The sequence below is a fragment of the Nicrophorus vespilloides genome, unplaced genomic scaffold, assembly GCF_001412225.1.
Source record: "Nicrophorus vespilloides isolate i.1.1-1 unplaced genomic scaffold, Nicve_v1.0, whole genome shotgun sequence".
Taxonomy (NCBI): Eukaryota; Metazoa; Arthropoda; class Insecta; order Coleoptera; family Silphidae; genus Nicrophorus; species Nicrophorus vespilloides.
In genome coordinates, this window is record NW_017096192.1 from 42,924 (window position 1) to 61,168 (window position 18,245).

General features: G+C 33.5%; 1 protein-coding gene across 4 annotated transcripts; it reads right to left on the reverse strand.

Annotated features, from left to right (window-relative positions):
* Window positions 1–543: 543 nt before the first annotated feature.
* On the reverse strand, window positions 544–13,687 carry LOC108569966 (vascular endothelial growth factor receptor 1). 4 transcript variants are annotated; one of them, XM_017931764.1, is made up of 23 exons: window positions 13,357–13,687; window positions 7,863–7,999; window positions 7,621–7,801; window positions 6,773–6,912; window positions 5,922–6,048; window positions 5,661–5,803; window positions 5,437–5,599; window positions 4,982–5,114; window positions 4,720–4,922; window positions 4,515–4,660; window positions 4,313–4,454; window positions 4,083–4,253; window positions 3,866–4,015; window positions 3,684–3,805; window positions 3,467–3,626; window positions 3,310–3,416; window positions 2,875–3,250; window positions 2,653–2,812; window positions 2,275–2,504; window positions 1,930–2,213; window positions 1,665–1,876; window positions 1,495–1,600; window positions 544–1,435 (listed from the first exon to the last, which is right to left on the reverse strand). In XM_017931764.1, exons 1-23 carry the CDS (start codon window positions 13,412–13,414, stop codon window positions 827–829), a joined length of 4,260 nt encoding a protein of 1,419 aa, XP_017787253.1. In that variant the 5' UTR covers window positions 13,415–13,687; the 3' UTR covers window positions 544–826. The 4 variants fall into 4 exon arrangements, with proteins under 4 accessions (XP_017787253.1, XP_017787251.1, XP_017787252.1 ...); XM_017931762.1 differs by lacking the exon at window positions 5,922–6,048 and adding an exon at window positions 6,252–6,453; XM_017931763.1 differs by lacking the exon at window positions 5,922–6,048 and adding an exon at window positions 6,252–6,471 and having other exon boundaries at window positions 2,275–2,441.
* Window positions 13,688–18,245: the final 4,558 nt, after the last annotated feature.

The window sequence follows — 18,245 nt, forward strand, 5'->3', positions numbered from 1 at the left end:
TATTTAAAAACTTTTCTAAGAATAATATTTTAAACGTTTATATATTATTTATTGCAGTAGTACAAAAAGAGTGTTATAATGGCACTATGAATTGAACAAAAAAAAACTTTAGCTAGTTTTTAGAGCTTCACTTTTTTAGTTGCGCATTTCAGTAGTTAGAGATTCCTTGAAATAACAACCTCCCTTACACTGATACATTTCAATATTAGGAACATCGTCAATAGATATGACCCCCTCCTACCTACAAGTACTGAATAATGAATAAGAAACTAATAGATAAGCAGCAGTGGCTATCCGCAGTTTCATGCGCATCCTTGGACGGACCACGACCATTGATATGCAGCAAAGAAAGTACTAGTCTTTAGTAAATGAAAATGGTGGGTAAATTTAAGTCGAACTTAAATTATATACGTAATTCCAAAATGATGTTGAAATTGTAAAAAAAATAGAATGTTACTTATTAAGTTAAATTTAAAAAAAATAAGTAATAGGAATGAAAACAAAAACATGCGCTGTGTATAAAATGTTTATTTATAATTAAGTATGTATATAATATATAATAAAAGAAACATTAAATTACTTAATTGCATTGGTATATTCATAACAAAGTAAGCAAAAATAAGAGTTTGTATTTCTCGCAATTTGTCAATTATTGCTTTTGTGAAAAGAAAGTAAAAAATGTCCTATCTTCTCTAATCAGTTTGCGTTGCACTTGTACAAGTTCGTGCGGTAACTTTCTCATTCACTTAGATCTAAATGTTTTTATTTTTGTATGAAAAGACTAGCATGCTTATTTACATAACAGTGGGAAAAGAGATCCTTCGGTTCATCCAACGCGTTCCCAATCGCGCGTCGTGTTGTTCACGTACGGTGTCCCCGTGTCTACCATTTCCTGCAATTTGTTGTTGTTCAGGTAGACGCTTTTGTTCTTCGGCATGTTCACGTAATTATTTTCAGCCTGCAGGATATCTTCACCTGAGATGTGACTGGAAGGTGGTGGCGATGAAGGCGCTAACACGGGAAGTGCGTGATAACTCGGATTCGAAAAGCTGGTGCTGCTTGCCGTCGTACAGTCGGATGGATCGCGATTGTGTTCGGACCGTTCTAGCATCGGCACCATCTCAACAACCGTCTCCCGACCGCACACCCCGCCTTCCTCCGACTCGGAGTTTTTCTTCGATCGCGACGACTCCAGTTCGAACGGAAACGCCGTCTCCGAAGATGGGGACATCGCGCGCGGACTGAATATAGTTCCCTGCTTCATGCACATGTATCCGTTCGGATGGCTCTGCGCATCCTCCTCGTTTATGTACGACTGCGGCGAAGACAAATTCTCAAAGTCTGGTGGACTGAACATCGCTAAGTAATCGCTCTCGTCGCCACCCAATCGCATCGTGTTAATCTGTAGGTACGGATCGTTCAAATCGATGTAAAACTAAAAAACACAAAATATAAACAAAAACTCTTTCAGTTTCAAGACTAGATTGATCTTACTTGTCTGACGTTCTCCTCGAGCATGAATCCGATGCGCTGGGCCAGAGTGGTGAAGGATGGCCGGTTCAACGGATTTGCCTCCCAGCAATCCATCATCATTCGATATCTGAAGTGAAAACAAACAGATTATTAAATTGATTGCAATTCGATTTTTGACGCGAGAATCTAACATTTCTTTGGTGGCGTAGTGAGGTTTATCCATCCTGTAGCCGTTCTTCAGATGCTGATACAGCCTCTCGTTTGCCTCCATTCCGGGATATGGTGTTTTCGCTAAGGAGAAAAACTCCCATAGGACAATGCCGAAGGACCACACGTCCGATTGCATTGAAAATATCCTGTCGCCGATGGACTCGATGGCCATCCACTTGATGGGCATCAGACCCTGAAATTTGATTAATTAGCCATTTGTGGATAAATGAACGCAACGCAACGTACGTCTCCTTTCTTCTTATAATTTTCGTTCTTGTACATACTCTTGGCCAGACCAAAATCGCATATTTTCACTATGTTATTATCGGCCAGCAGAATGTTCCTCGCTGCGAGATCACCATGCAGTACTTTCCTAGATGATAAATACTCCATGGCTCTGCTGACTTGGAAGGCCCAAGTTAGGAGATCTTTAGTGCAAATAGGCTGCACGTTACCCTTATAATCGCCCCTGTAATTCGACCTCCATTGAGGTTGTATACTGCTATTGTTGCTCAAAGTCATCAAATCGTCTGGAATCATCGAAAATGTAAAATATATTTAACGTTCGCCAATTTCCCATTCAACAATCACCTTGTCCTACTTCTCCTACACCATTCGGTGTCATCGTTACCAAAGTGGTATCAGTTTGTCCCGTATTGATGCTTCTGTAATCAGCCATCATCCCATTCACGTGTCCTCCTCCTGCTCCCATCATACCTCCTACTCCTCCTCCTCCACTACCATCAGAGTTTCCGCCACTGTTATTTTTTGGAAACGACAATGCAAGATATTTAAGATTAGCTTTCGAGGAGGTGGAATTACTACAGGTAATAGTTTTGTTTGTTTTTTGTGTTTGTGTATAATGTTAATGCACCGACACCAAGAAAAAAAATGGAAAGAAAAAAACAAAGAAAGAAAAGCAGATGAGCAACACGTCCAGGAACACAGTCTGAAAGGATATGTCTTTACCTGCGGTTGCTCGAGAACGAGCACGAGCGTAATTCGTCTATGCAGAAGTTGATCTTCTCGGTCTTAGGATCTATCTGATCTATGAAGTTCTCCCTGTGTCGAATGAGGTAGTTATGTAGGTTTCCGTAACGGCAGAACTCGACGATTACCAGAAGCTCACCTACGATAAAACACATTTGTCGTTGATAGAAAATGTAATTATGAAGTAGATTTTACTCTTACGTTTTGCAATATTTTTAGTGCATGCACCCAACAGATTGACGACGTTCAGATGCTTCCCCAGATGCACCATGATCTTGAGCTCCGATACGAGGGCTCGCGTGTACATGAAATCCGTGTTCCTCTTCACCATCTTCACGGCGACGGTGCTCTTATCCTCATTTTCGACGATTCCCTCCGCTTCGGCTTTCATCACCACCCCGAAAGCTCCGGATCCCAACTGCTTTCCCAACTTGATCTTCTCCCTCGGGAACTCCCATTTCCTATCGTACGGCAGCAATTCGGCCTGCTCTCCCAAATCCAGCTCAGAGTTGATGTTCTCCATCATTCCCTCTTCGAAATTCTCAAGACCGGCCTTCCGCAGTTCATCACGCAATTTCTGAGCAACAACGAGAGAAAAAAATTAACACATATCCTTTAATTTTCTTCATTATTTACCTTTTCCTTGCGGCATTTTATTATAAGGAATGCAATGCACACGATCAGCAAGAACAGCAGAAAACCAGCCACTCCGCTGACGTATTTGACGTACGGCGATGATTTATCTACAAATGATTCATTAAAATTCAATTCTTCACTTCACAAGTCAACTTACTATTGAATGTCAGTCTCATCGCTCTGTAGACTCCGCCAATTCGATTTCGCACCTGACACCTGTAAACTCCTTCGTCCAATTCGACGGTTCTTTTGAACAACATCACCTGATTGTTGTTGTTGAAAAACGTCCTGTTGTCTTCTTTGATCATTTTGTCATCCTGCAAATGCACATATTCATTCCCAGTCGGTATTTGTGGTGGAGTAATTGACAATACCTTGAACCAAGCAATTGAAGCTGCAGGAATTCCTTTGAAGAAACATTCCATCTTTATGGAGTCAGGTAGATCCATCGACAGATCTTTTAGGTTGCTCTTGAAGATGATGGGACGTTGAGGATCTGGAATTGAATGCGTTATCAAATAAAGTCATAAGATAATAATATTGATTGCAGATGTACCTAACACTTTCAGAGTAACATTCAGCTCATTGGTGATCGCTTGATTGACGACTTTGCATGTGTAATCTCCGCTTTCGTTGTACGTCACATTTTTCATGGTAAGCTTCGACTTGTATGAAAAGTCCGTGAAGCTTTGTTCCACTACGAATTCTATCGAATTAAAGTTTAAAAAATCGGATTAGATCTCATCACCAAATATCGTATCGTTTTAAGTTACCATCGCCGTGTTCCAAACGCTCATTGTCTTTGTACCAGATGATGTTTTTGCTGTAATTGTAAACGGAAGCACCGCAATTGAGAACCACTTGATCACCTACGGCCACCTTGTCCATACGATCTTCATGGATTACGTTCTCCGAAGTCCACATATCGAAACCATTTTTAATATCTGAAAAATTGTCGGATGCATTTAATTCGAAGAAGTTTAAAATATACAAATCGACGAACCTGTTACGTAATACCCGATTTCGGATTCATCCGTTCCCAAAGTATTTTCTGCCATGCACCGTACGAGCCCAGAATTTCTGGCTAGCAGCTGCAATTTGGAAACGATTTGAAGACCGTTCGTCTCGCTCGAAAACTCTTTGATCTATAAAATCAACACTTATACGATTTCAAAAAAAGAAAATTAAAAAAATGTGTAACTCACTGGATTAAATTTGCATTGATCTGTTAAGCAGTCTTTGTATGCCCATCGAACTATCGGTTTCGGATATGCGGCTACAACGCAATTCAGGTAACTCTTCTGACCGATGAAATGGAACGGGGAGCTTTCTATGTGAAGGGTGGGTTTATCTGGACGAGCAAGGCAATGATAATATTTTTGAATTAAATCATAGTTTTTCTTCAATTACCGGTGATGTTGAGAAACAGGTTGAGTCTTTCCTCTTCGTAGGCGTTCTTCGCCACCAAAGTGTAATTTCCAAAGTCAGTAATGCTGATTCTGTTGATCTTGAGAACAACCTCCGTTTTGGTGCGTTTTGTCGTGTATTTTTGAGATTTCGTGCTCATCTCGTCCATTTCGATCATCTCGATGAATTCGTTTTTGTTGTTCAACCTTTTCAACCAAAAAGAATTAGAGAAAGCGGACAAAATAAAATAACAAATTATTCTTACCAGTACATGGTGAAGTTCTCAACGGGATGCGTATCGACGTCGATGCTCCATTGGACGCTAGGTTCTCCGGCACTCGCCGATATCGAATACAGATTGTTCTCTTCAGTTAAATTTATGAAATGCTCATTAACATCTAACGTAAATAAGAAAAAAAAGAGATAAATTAATTTAATTGGAATGATTTGTTGTAATATTCTCTAATACTAGAATTTCTTAAATTTCATAAATTGAATCTTATCTTAGAAGAACTCGCTTGAAATTAAACAATATTTAAAAAATATTCTTGCAATAAATGAATTATCGTATATTTTTTTGTGAATTTTCTACTTCACTCCTGTCTGAAAAGTTATGTCATGTTTCATTATTGTAGAAGAACATTTAATAAAATGTACGATTATTAGGATATTCAAAAATAATAGAGTGGGAAAAAGTGAGAAAGGTAATTTGAAAACTACCGTAGACTTTGACGAAATGAGTTTGGTTGTTATTGTTGGTGTAATCGTTGACCAAACACTGGTAATTGCCCTGGTCTTCTTTGGTGACGTTGCGAATCCAGAGATCTTTGTAATGGGAACTTTGTGAGACGCTGGTGATATTGCCATAAACGAAACGATGATCCTGTCAAAATAATTTAATTATTAAGATATTTGTTCAAATTGCAAAGTTTTCAGAAACGTACGTCTCTGTTGTTGGGTAAAACCCATTTCATTGAGAACTGAACTATACTGTTCAGATGGCAGCGGAGGTGCATGGTGCTTCCGACGATCGTGTGTCCGTTGCTCGTGTCCTCGATTTCCGGTCTATCTATGAACGTCGCCTTGGCTGCAAAATGCATGTTTACGAATTAAAAAGATCTATGGATTTGTAGTGGAACGAAGAGGAAGATTAATATTTAATAAAGAAACCGCCACCGAATAGATCATGTTTGATTACGACTTACGAAACACGAAAATTAAGAATTCGCGTTCTTCTTGGACTCCGTCCAATTCAAAAATGCAAGAGTACTGGCTCATATCCGTCAAGTTGACGACCGTGAAACCGATCGTTCGGTTGAACTTCACGTTAATCTGCAAATAAATTGAAAACTTTTCTTTCAGACACATCTGGTCCACTTTCGAACGAGAATTCTGTGACCCACAACCTCTAAATTTAACTATAGTAACGGAGCAGAAGAAAAACAGTAATACAAGACAGGAACTTAGACGGTGACTAACTAACTAGCTAACTAATAAGAAGCGATGTTGAAGTGTTTGATGGTGTTGGTACGTACGCTCGACAATGATAATGTAATGGACGTTTTGCGGTGCGTTGCTCAGATCGTCGTCTCTGCTGAATTGGCATACATAGATTTGACTATTTTGATCCTCTGGTCCTCCCATCTGATTCCCCGCATCGTACGGGGTGATGATAAAGCCGATGGTCGGCGTAAACTGGACGACCGTACTGTCATTCAGCCTCTGACCGAGATGAACCTTTCCCCAATAGTAACCCTATTAGTTTACGTTCAAGAACATTGCATGTGGTTAGTGGTGAGACAGACTATGTACATACCTCTGGCTACCAGAGAAAGAGACAGACAGAGATGCACGTGGATTAAAAAATATTTACACACGTGCATCGTAGAGAAGAATCTAAGAGATTTCATTCGTGTATTTATACAAACTCAAATGTGAACCTAAGCACAAGAAGTCAATAATCAAGTGAAAAAGTTAGCAACATAAACTCCCAAGATACGTTTAATATGTTTAAAGCGTTCTAAAGCGAAATCGTGCATAAAAATTATAAACTCACCTCTTCCTCCGTTTCTTCGTTCTTGTAGAGAACAACCTTCACATTCGGTGACGTCGGTCTGCAAGGAATTATCATCTCGCTGTTGTAATGCGTGTGGAGTGTGTTGTAATCTTCATCCAGCACAGCCAAATGCTCCGGATCTAATAAAAACAATCACATTTAACGATCTACGATTACAATTTTTGTATTCAATTAAGTATTAAAAAAAGTTTCTTCATATTTGATTGCTCATTATACGAAAATGGTAATATCTACAAAACTAATATACTCAAATTAAAGCCAATGTATCTATGTTTAATTAGAATATTCATACTTGTAATTTTCTTATCTTTGAAGTAATTCAATAAAACGTGAAGACTCTGAATTTTATTTAACTTTAATTTGATATGCTTAGTTATTGAGTAATACTGAATTTAGAAATTTAAAGACAAATTTCCAAGTATCACCATTATCTACATTAGCAGTTAGCTCATTGTGGTTTTAGGTTTAATTTACATTGTTTATACTTAATGTATTTAAACTAAATTTATAATAAATAACAAGCAACATAAATATATTACATTTTTCGTGCATGTAATGTTTATTTTATTGTACTATATACCGCTTTAATTTATATATTTCCATTAATAAATGCGTCTCTTAGTTTCAACGGAATTTACAAAATACTAAAAGCACTTTTCTCATAATAATTAGATACATTTGTACAACGTATTACGCAATAACTATAAAAAAACATGTGTCACCGTTTAGTTTTAACCTTTATTTACATCTTATTAATGCAAAAAAAAATAAGAAAGTAAATAGAAATGTACTTCTGAACTTTGCAGTTGAAATTTCAATGTACGAACCTTCTACGTAGAGGTAAAGCTCTGCGGTTCTATTTCTATCGCCGTCTTCGGCGTCGGTGGCTTTGCAGTTGAAGAAACCGGTGTCTCTGTAGTTTGCATTCTCCAGATAAAGCGTAGACGAATATTTGAACTCCTTCTTGTCGATTCTGTTCGACTCGATTCGCTTAGTGGAACTGGTTGACTGGAAACGAAGAATTTAATCATTTTCTTTTTTATAATTCTGCAAATCATTTCGTGCTTACCGTTTCATTGAACACCCAGTTGATGGGTTCCGTGCCTTCGCAGATTACAGTGAAGTTTCCGTTTGAGGCGATGACGTGCTCCAGGTAGTCGTGCACTTTGTTGTCAATGTAGATCTTCGGTTTTGTGGCATCCAAACCTGCAACAATCATAAAGTATTTAAAATTAATCTTGATTTTATCAAGAAAGAAAAACAAGTTACTTTGTAAAATAGGAACGAAAATAACTTTCAAACTTATTTGCCATATAAAATGTCCAAATTACATTAATTACATTTTGTTTAAAAAAATCTCTTAAGAAATGTATAATCTTATCATGTTTCTTATCTTTTCCATACGAATAATAATAAGAAATTTAATTATAATTTATATTTAAACTTAATTTATTAGAAATTAGTACACAAATCAAAAAAAAATAAATAAAAAATCTATAGATTATAATTATTAATATAAAAAAGGTTAATTATTTATTTATATTTGAATTATTAGAATTTTGAAAAAGAAAACTGCATTATTTTTTAACAATTTTTTTCTTATCTATATAATATATTGTCAAATTAGCAAAAACTATATATTTCCAATCTAACTTCCTTTTTTTAGGATTAAAAGTTGTAGATTTTGCTTTGTTTTCTTGAACAAAAAAAATACTTGCAAGTTTACTATTTCTTTTTAATTAGATTGTTATTGAAATAGCTTTGATTTTCATAAAATAAAAATATACTCCCTCTGTCCGAAAATACGGTATACATTTGAAAAAAAATAGATTATCTAGAGCAGTGATTCCCAAAGTGGGCACTACCGACCCCTGGTGGGCGCTGCAGCGATCCAGGTGGGCGGTGATGGCGACAGGTGCATTGTATTATGCGGTGAAAGCATAATAGAAAGAAGAGAAGATTTTCCAGGCGGCACTGAGTAATATTTTTTCTGGAATGTGTGCAGTAGGCCAAATAAGTTTGGGAACCACTGATCTAGAGTTTCGAAAGCAACTGGTAATTCTCATTATATTGGTATTGTTTACATTGCTAAGTAACCTAACATATTTGACAGGCGTTGCTTTTGAGTTAAGTTGGAATTTGAAGACCAAAAATTATTGTTTTTATGAAAAATGAGATAGTAAATGTCAAAAATGGAAAACTTTAACCCAAATAACGTGAATTTACAAAGATTTGATGCCTAATCGAAGCAATTGACAATGAACAACGTCATGGTATCTAGCAGCAGCTATTACAGTATATGAAGAACAAAGAACAATTAGAACACGATTCTACTGATGGTTGGAATATTCAATTTAAGTCATAACTACCAAACAGTCCCGATTTAAACGTTCTTGATTTAGATTTTTTTAACTTTATTGAAGTACTACAACATGAAGTTTCGACAAATACAATTAATGAATTGATTGAATGCATGCAATATGCAATTAATAAATTAAATATAAATACTCTTGATAACATTACAAACGTGTATATATTCAATTATGTTAACAGGAGGGGAAAATTCCTATAAAATACCTCATATAAATAAGGTAATAGTTCATTGTGAGGGTATATTAGCTAAACATTATTTGAAGTTGCTACGACAAACTTTTTTTCAAATCTGATGTGGTAAATGATGGAATGCACACGAATGATAAATAAATAAAGTGGGAAAGGATATTACGCAAGGCACATCAAATTATTTACACAATTCTATTTATTTGTCCTCTCATTATCTCTATCTCAGTATCGAGCGCAGAATAAATACTGAAAGGAACAAGAAATTGTATATGTCGTTCGTGATAAATCGTGCGTAATGCAAATAAACGCAGTTTATCGTAATTCTTTTGCGTTTAACTCGAAAAGCATTGGCTAATTGCGTTTTAAATGGAAATTAAGTCACCCGGTTTTTCAACGATATTTTGATTAGGGACCAAAACCGACGTCAGTTCTCGCTTCGATAATGGACTTGAAGAAGGATGTGGTTTTTCGGGTCTTGTCGAAGCGAAATAAAGGCGCACATTTCGTAACTGTTGCATTTCGAAGCGTTTTAATGAAATCAGAAAATGTACTGGTATCTGTAAGGAAACGACCCCCACGTCTTCCATAATCTCTCTGCGTGTAGAATTGTAACAACGAACGGCTCTCTGATAAAATCCCTGAGCCACTGTTTCAATTTAACACATACATCCGTTTCGAGCAGACATTTAACTGAATGATAATTTATTTTATACATTCTCTCTTTCTCTGTTCATTTTCGATTTATTTAATGGATTTTACGTAATACCGATCATCTGAATCGTTACAAAGTTACGTTGCGGAGAAAGTTAAAAAGAAGTTTGTTATCCAACAAACACATTTCGTGCGTGATTCGCACAAAACAAACTAACAAATCATCACATACGACCGCACTTTGGTTTCCGCCAAATATCGTTGGTGCACTTACCCACAATTCCAGATTACTTGAACTCATTCAATTCAATTTATTTCTACAAACTTCAATTCGAATAAAAAAAGTCCATAGGAAGAGAAGATTTCTTAGTAATACGATTCCCGTTATTCAATAGTTTCATTCAAAATCAATCTATTCGATTTCCTATTTCGACTAAGGAGAAAGTTCATTATAAACGTCTCAGAGTTTCAATTCAAGACTTAAATTCCACGAGCAGGTTCATTTATTAACTGGTTGTGTTTTACACTTTTCGCAGATCAAAGGACGCTGATGGTTGTCCAAGGTTATTGGAAACCTCATTTATATAAGAATTAAGAACAACAATTATTTATATTTCTTTTGTTCGTAAATGCCCAATTGTATGTAGCATAACAAAAAAAATCAATTTATGCTGTATTTTTTTAAAGAAAATTTTAGGTTTATCTTTCGAATTAACTAAATATTTTTTTAAATTAAAAGCCAGTTCGAATTCGCAACAACAGAAGGCGCAAGCACGAAACGCATGCGCAAAACAGTTGCAAAGTTACAAACAATTAGCAGTATTTACTTTTTGTAAACAATGATTACGATTTTGATGAAATCCATAGAAAGATTGCACCTAGTGAATCATCCTTTGTGGATTTGTCACGTTTCTTTTAATATGTTTTAGTATGACATTAACTGTTGTTTAAATTTTATACTTTAAATAACTTAACACTGGCAAAGAAGAAGATAATATATTTAAAATAATGGATAAAGTCCTTTGGTCCTAAATGGGCCAATAAATATATTTTATAATATTTCGTTGGATAAATAGAATCGATTAAAACTATATTAATAATTAAACTTCAATTCGTCAACAATAACAGAGACAAATGTAACGAGGATCTTGTTTCGTTTAAAAATAAATAAAAATTCGGATAATCGAAAAGCTTATCTAATCGAAACGCGAGTTCGCGTCGAAATTCTATTCCACACATTTTTTCTTCTCTCACTCTCTATTTCGTTAGCATTTGGATAAATTAAAACTCGAAGTAAATGTTTAAACTTAACGGAAAAATGTCAACGAAAAATTCTAAAGTTTCCGTTAGAATTTCCTGGAAATTTCGTTGAATATTACAGTAATATGTTAATAAATGAAAAACTAAATAAAAGCGACTCTTTACACCGATCTATGACTCATTATGATATAATAAAAAAAAGCGTTTCAATCAAATTGTTCCGATTATTGTTTTTATTGTCCGATCTAAATTATCGAATTGTATGGGAATGATAACGCGATTTATCATAGATAGTCAGAAAAACGAAAAGTTTGGATTATTTTTATTTACTCGTTGCTCAGCGAAAACGTGCACTTTACAATTATATAGTTATGATTCATTTATTTATTTCTTACATTTACAGCTTTAATTTCTATATTGTATAAATATAAAATGCGTTTATTTGATTTCTAAAAAAAACATTAAACACGTGGCATTTCGACTATAAACACTTTTGCACTTAAATTTATGTAGTTTAAACATGAAGTGCGTTTATTATTTTTAGAAATAATTAGAAATTACAAAAATTATCGTGTACAAATAAAAGTTTGTTCACGTTTTAGAACAAGAAAATATTTTAATTATTAGTGCAAATTTAAGAATTGTTTATTCAATAATAATAATATAATGTTAGTTATTATTATCTATATATTAAATTGACGGAAATAAATGACTATCCGTGTTATAAAAGCTCAAAATGAAAATATTTTAATTTATAGAAAAAATCAAGAGAGATCTTAGTCATTTTTGTGTGACTGGACGCACTTAATTTCCTCCGGCTCAATCATAAAAATATAAATGACTAAATGAAATTAATACTACTTGCATTGTATATATTACATTATCAAATGGATTTGCTTCATTGCTGGTTTCCTGTTTTCATATAAAAAATGATTAAGTAATTCCGACGAGTAAACAAAATCAAATAAATATTTAATTCGATTAAAGATAAGTTATAAATATAGCATAACTTTGCTGCTCTTCGATCACAATGCAGATTAGCTATAGTACGGTTTGAAAATTTCAAAACAATCTAAATTTTATTTGAAAAAAATAAAAAAAATATTTTGTTTATACATAAATTAATCGTTCTTGTTTTTCTTTCTTCCATACAGTCATGTCTCATTTTGTAACATTTATTTTTATGCAGTTTTCAAAGATTAGTCCAATTTCAACAGATCGAGATATTGGAGAGGATTATTGTAAATGGAAACTTGCCTTAATTCTTATTCAATTGTTAGATAATGAGATTTAAATCACATTTTTTTAATTATTTCAATCGAATCAAAATTGAAAGTCTTATTCAAAAATATAGTCAATACTAATTTGTCAATACTAATTTGTCAATACTAATTTGTCAATACTAATTTGTCGTGAGTAATGTTATTATGAAGAATTTAACTTTATCGAATTGGAATTTATCTGGGATTCCCGCGTTCGATTTATATACTACGATCAGATCGTGTATCGTAACGCATATGCTAAAAAGCAGCTTTGAATTAATGATGCGATGACTTAAGAGGGATTCGCGGTATTCGAGATGCGTCTCATGCGAAACTGGTTTAAAAGTGTGCAAAATTGTTGCCGGTATTGCGCCACGGTTTACTCAATTATTCATCGCGTTGCTTGACAACTACAAGAAAAAAGTCGCTTCATTTGTTTAGTTAGGGATGAATGAATGAATTAAACAAAAGTGCAACGATTAGGGTCATATTCCAAGGAGCTAACTGGAAAATCACGTTTGCCGTGAATTGAGGCCTTTTTTCCTCTTACTTTGGAATCCTTCGAGAGAGAAGGTTATTTCGTTTTCATCTTTTTACATTCTTTATTCGTTTTGTTGTTCCAGGAGATGCATGAATCACGTGCGCGCTCTTTGCGCGTTATTGAAATTCCATTCATGCCTCGAGCAGAGTGTTTTGTTGTTTTTCTCGGGTGACGATTCGAAGCAAATCAATTGAACTCGATGAAGACAATGTTATTTGCTCTTGCGGTTAGTATTTACTGATGGGATGATTACTTAGATGTAGTAAAGTACGATAAGATAGACTCACCGGTAAATAAGAATCCAAAGTACAGGAGGCAGCAGAATAACCTGTAGAACTTATCCATTGTAATTGCAGGGTTTTATTTTTCTTGTTTATTGCTTGCTTTCGCGTCTTTAGCAAAGCATCGTTGGAAACGCGCGACAATCTGTTCTGACGACTGATCAACTAATACTGGAAGTCCCGAAGAGCGAGCGAGAAAAAAGGAAGGAAGGAGGTAGCGTAGCTCAGAATGTGTGCTTTCCAATACAATAGGGAAGTGGGCGTAACTTTGTATTTTTCGCTCTTTTTTTCACTCACTATCTGTTATAGCCACCGAGCGACAACGCAGTACTGAGTCTTCTCTAGATAATCGCCTCTAGATTATGACCGTTTTTCGATGACAGTTCCCCAGACCCCATGTCCCCATGTTTATTCTAGATAATCCGCGATTCGACGCCACTCTGTCACTACTTAACTAGCTAGCTAGGCTTCACACCTATCTGAGGACAAACGCAGATAAACAACTCTTCTAAAGTCGATAGATAACAACAACAACCGCGCGAAAGTCAATATTATTTGAGCAGTGACTTAAGAGTCAAATAAGTTGACGAAAAAAAAACTTTTTTTAGACACAAATATAGGCAAATCGAAATTGATTATCAAAATTATCAATTGCTATCAAATTATAATCAATATTTTATGTTTATATACAAGATACATCAAAAATCTTGAAAACAATACAAATTTATCCCAATTTATTTTTCCTGATCATTATTTTAATAAAAATTAAAAATTAAGTTTACTTTTCCTAATTTTATAGATGAAAGAAATGAAATCTTATAACAAATTTATCTCAACGAAGTATAAACTTAATTAAATTATTACAAATTGTTACTTCTCCTGTAATGAAGTATTTTTCGAATTATTTATATTACAGAGTTAAAAAACATAATTAATAATAATTTCATATTAATAAAATAGATAAAAACATCAAATTTATTCATCAGAAATGAACAAAAATATTGGAAATAAATACAATTTTATTCTAATTGCAACCTCCTTATTTTCTTCATTAAAAAATAATAATAATAAGGAAATCATGATATATAAAAAATAATTTTACTTTTTACTCTTACAAAGAAAATAAATTAAGAATTTTGATAAGTTCTATTATTGATTAATAATTATCACTATTATTATTTAGTGATTATTTATAACAAGTAAAAGAAAATATCAAAAAAGAATGTACAATACATTATAATAACAATATTATAAATATTTATTATTCTAATATTTAGTAGGAAGTTCAACCTCAAATAATCAGTTTGTTTTACTACATTGTAGTATTAAATATACAACAAAACATTCTTTATCACATTTTTAAAATACATTTTAAAATTATACAAGTATATTAGTGTAAAATTCAATTTAAAGCTATACTTAGGGAAGCCTAATTACAATCTTATTCATTCTCAATATTAAACTGTAATTACAAAAACTTAAATTTAGTGCATTTTAAACAAAAAAAATGAAATTACTGTAATAAAATACATATTCAAATTCTTATTTAAAAAAAAACTAATATTTATTGTGTTTATTTTGTAAATAAACTTGAAAACATTTAATTTTGAACGATTCATTAAGAAAATGTGCAATATTATCAATAAATAAACTTTAATATATTGATTTTGGACAAAAAGAGAAGATAATGGAAGATATTTATGTGCATGAGTGGATGCTTACAAGCTGAAGAAGATTTATATAGTGAAATTACAGAGTCGCACCGAATTAATTTCGTTCCGGTTTACGGTTACGTTCCAAGTAAATGTTTATCGTTCCAGATTCGGTTTCGGTCCGGTTCAGTTTCGGTTCGGTTCCGGTTCAGTTCCGGTTGAAATTAAAATTGAAAGTTAAAAAAACAATTTAAATTGGTTAGTTAAAATCGAGTCCAATATCAAATTTTGATTTAAGTCATTTACCAAATTTCCTTTGAAAACAATATCAAACTATTGAAAATACAAAAGAAATAAAAAATAATTAGTGATTAGTTCAACACATGAACTTCTTCAGTAATGATGTTCCGAAATTAAAAGTTCGTTCCGGTTTCGGTTTTTCAATTGAGCAATTTTTCGTTCCGATTATAGTCACGGTTCAGTTAAAAAATCCGGTTCGGTTCCGGTTCGACTCTCTGAGTGAAATGTAAATAAAATTATTTCAATTCAATTTTTCTAACAAAAAAATACATGTTTTGTTAGCTCATTTAACAGTTGTAGTAAAGAAGGTCAACAATGGTCAACGATTAAAAATCGCTATTGTTCTAAGTTATATCAGTTAATTGCTGCGAGCCGTTGACAGTCTCTATTAGTTATCTGAACGTTCTTTGAAAGTGTAAAAAGTTGTAACCAAAAATGGAAGCTCATTTAATTTGCATTGAAATATCATTATCCTAAAATAGACTTAATCATTCATAAATTTGTCACTGACTTGAACAATATTAATGAATCGATTGTTTCAATATTTTATGCGTGGTAATTCGGAAACGTTAAAGATAATTGATAAACACGCTTAATACAAACATCACCTTTATTTGATTTAAAAACTTAATATATATGTATTGATAATCAAAAACACATTTTTAATCATTTTAAAAGGTAATCTGTAATTTTTTATTGTTTTCCGTAAAAAAATATTTATTAAACAGCATATTAACAGAGACAATTTTACTTATAAAATAAGTAAATACTAAAACAGTTGTAACCACTGATAATCGGATAATCGACGTGTTGCTGTATTGAGTTAAAAAAAATAAATTCCTATAGATGTAAAGAGTGTTCAATTCCATTTACGATAAATGGTTTTGTTGTTACAGGAAAACGTGGATACACTTGCAACATCTGCACGCATAGATAACATTTCCAGCACGACGATAAGCGTTTATTTGTTATTTTTTTATTCTCTCAGTTGCAAATGCAGATACCCAAAAATTTCAAGCGGAGGCGGAGTTGCGACTTTGAGGGCGTTCCCACACCCTTCGCCAATTGCCTTCTTTTATCAGTTCACAAAATTTTAAAATAACACCAATTCATTTTGAGGTTCTACTTCGATATTTTCAGTTAAAAAAAGATATAATAGAGATGGATTGTAATATTTTTTTTATAAGGTTTTATTTTTGACTGTCTATCAACCACAAAACCCCAGAACTTCAAAAGTGTTAGTTGAAAATGTAATTTAATTGATTTCACTATTTTATTTTTGAAATAATATATTGAAACCATATTGATACGATATGTGTGTTTCCTTATTCTTTGAAAATTTCGTTTGAATTTAAGATCAAAAGATTGGCTATTTTGATATAATCCTTCATAAATACAATGGAAATTTTCGTTCCAGAATCTTACTTGTAACTTTTTTTCCATATAAATTAAAGTAAAAAATATTAATTTTTTATGAATAAATTTTATTCAAACAAAAAATCGAAATAACTAGTTTATTATATATGGTACATACTTAATTCTTTTTTTAATTCTTCTCTAATATTCTCTTATGGCTCTCTTTTTATTCGGGGATATTTTTTGGAAGAGTTATTAACTATGCACAAAAAAATATTACACAAAATATGTCCGAATACTCGTTAAGCGACTCATTTTTTGTTACAATTTGTTTTACTCGTTATGCGAATTACTCGTTATAAGAGGTTCTCGTTAAACTGGGTTCCACTGTACATAATTATGCTTAACGAGCATAATCTGTTCCAAAATTTCCGGATTTTTACTCGTATATAATTTTCTCTATATAAACTAATGTAAATTTCGATAATGCGTTCCATGTTGGAAAAAAAGTATAACTTGGTCTTAATATTTAATGATTTTGCTTTTCATATCTATGGTTATTTTTATTCTTTCGCTTTTTATTCGGAAACATGCAAGTGTTATTAATTTTTTCACAAAAAAAAACTACAAATAACATATAAAAATACAAATAATATGTGAACACAAGTATTGAAAATGGAGTAGCAGGCGCTGTCCTCGTTACTCGTTATGCGAAAGGTCGCTCATTAAACAAGTCATTTTTACAATTTATATTGCTCGTTAAGCGAGGTGATCGTAAAGCGAGTTTTCACTGTACTTTGATTTACATTGATCAGTGCGCCATCTGTATTCGTTTAATATAATATATAAAGCGGTTACAGTATTCTTTATAAGCTACTTCTACTTTTCTTATATTTTTTATTTTGTACTATTCTTATTTTTAAAAAAAAATATTCTTCAAATGCTATTCTTGATTTATTGTGTGTTTCAGATGTTGTGCTACGCCTGCCCTTTGAATATTATAAATTGATAGTTGTAGTTTGAGCCATCTTTTTACGCCATCTTTATATATCTTTCATATACTATATTATTTCTTTTCTTCTTATTAAACCTCCACTCTTCATGCACGTAACTTGTGCACATTTTTTTTTCCCTCAATGTGGCTTGGTGGGGAATTGATCCCGTTGCCTTTTATCTATAGGAATGTATGACAGTGAATTCGTGGATGAGTAAAAACTCCGCCTTTCGGCTCATGATTTTAATGCATTGGCCTGAAGGCCCATGTGGTGATGCATGACGAGTGTTCAGTCTTGTGGGAATGTCAGTGCTGTCAGGTAGCAGCCATTCTCGGCCTTTTGTGGGTGTGATGATCACCCGGATCGTAGTCGACGGCCGCTCGCAGGAGAGGATTTGGATGAATCTCAGCTCTGGCAAAAGCCTTCTCAGCTGACTTCTTCATGAATTCCGAGAGGAAAGGAATGTTAGCCTCCTGGTGCAGCTGCACGTTCCTGATGAACCATGGAGCATTGTAAATAGTTCTCAATGTCTTATTCTGAATCACTTGCAGCTTGTACAAGTGAGTGCATGCAGCATGACCCCATGCAGGAG

Excerpts from the sequence above, each read along its gene's own strand:
- LOC108569966 (XM_017931761.1), bottom strand. The coding sequence starts at position 13,414 with ATGGATAAGTTCTACAGGTTATTCTGCTGCCTCCTGTACTTTGGATTC. Across the intron at positions 4,661-4,719 it reads CCTGTTTCTCAACATCACCG|ATAAACCCACCCTTCACATA; the intron begins GTAATTGAAGAA and ends TTGCTCGTCCAG. Across the intron at positions 1,601-1,664 it reads CACTACGCCACCAAAGAAAT|ATATCGAATGATGATGGATT; the intron begins GTTAGATTCTCG and ends TTTTCACTTCAG.